Source organism: Nanorana parkeri, unplaced genomic scaffold, assembly GCF_000935625.1.
Source record: "Nanorana parkeri isolate BGI_ZX_2015 unplaced genomic scaffold, ASM93562v1 scaffold3471, whole genome shotgun sequence".
Classification (NCBI taxonomy): Eukaryota; Metazoa; Chordata; class Amphibia; order Anura; family Dicroglossidae; genus Nanorana; species Nanorana parkeri.
In genome coordinates, this window is record NW_017309739.1 from 32,631 (window position 1) to 32,991 (window position 361).

At 55.4% G+C, this 361-nt stretch overlaps 1 protein-coding gene across 1 annotated transcript in view; it reads right to left on the minus strand.

The window, feature by feature from the left end:
* The window catches only part of LOC108803178 (tetraspanin-1-like), a 6,682-nt gene extending 6,568 nt beyond the window's left edge, over positions 1-114 (minus strand). Inside the window, 1 exon segment of the mRNA XM_018575016.1 lies at positions 14-114. Coding sequence (XP_018430518.1) covers positions 14-81 — 68 coding nt within the window. The 5' untranslated portion in view covers positions 82-114.
* Between the last annotated feature and the right edge of the window lie 247 nt (positions 115-361).

Here is a 361-nt window from a genome sequence, read left to right on the forward strand (position 1 = left end):
GGGGGGAGGGGGATGGATACTCACAAAGATGGCGAGGTTGAAGAGGATCATGAGAACCTTGATGCAGGTGAAGCAGCTCATGGTTGCGGCTGGAAGGACAGAGAGACGGTTACAAGTCATCGGCTTAGAAATACAAAACAAACATTTACAGGAACACTCCGCGTTATCACTCTATGGTGTGCGAGGGATTACTCTGCCAGGACAACATGGAGGCTCTCGGAATACAGAGCGGACCGAGTAGTCAGGTGCCCATACATTGTACGATTGTCGGTGGGTTAGCGCCGCTCTTGGGGGACGAATGCCGAACGGGCCGGTGTGTGCGCAAGCGGCATTGGAGCCATCGGAAGCCCCGCCCCTCAGC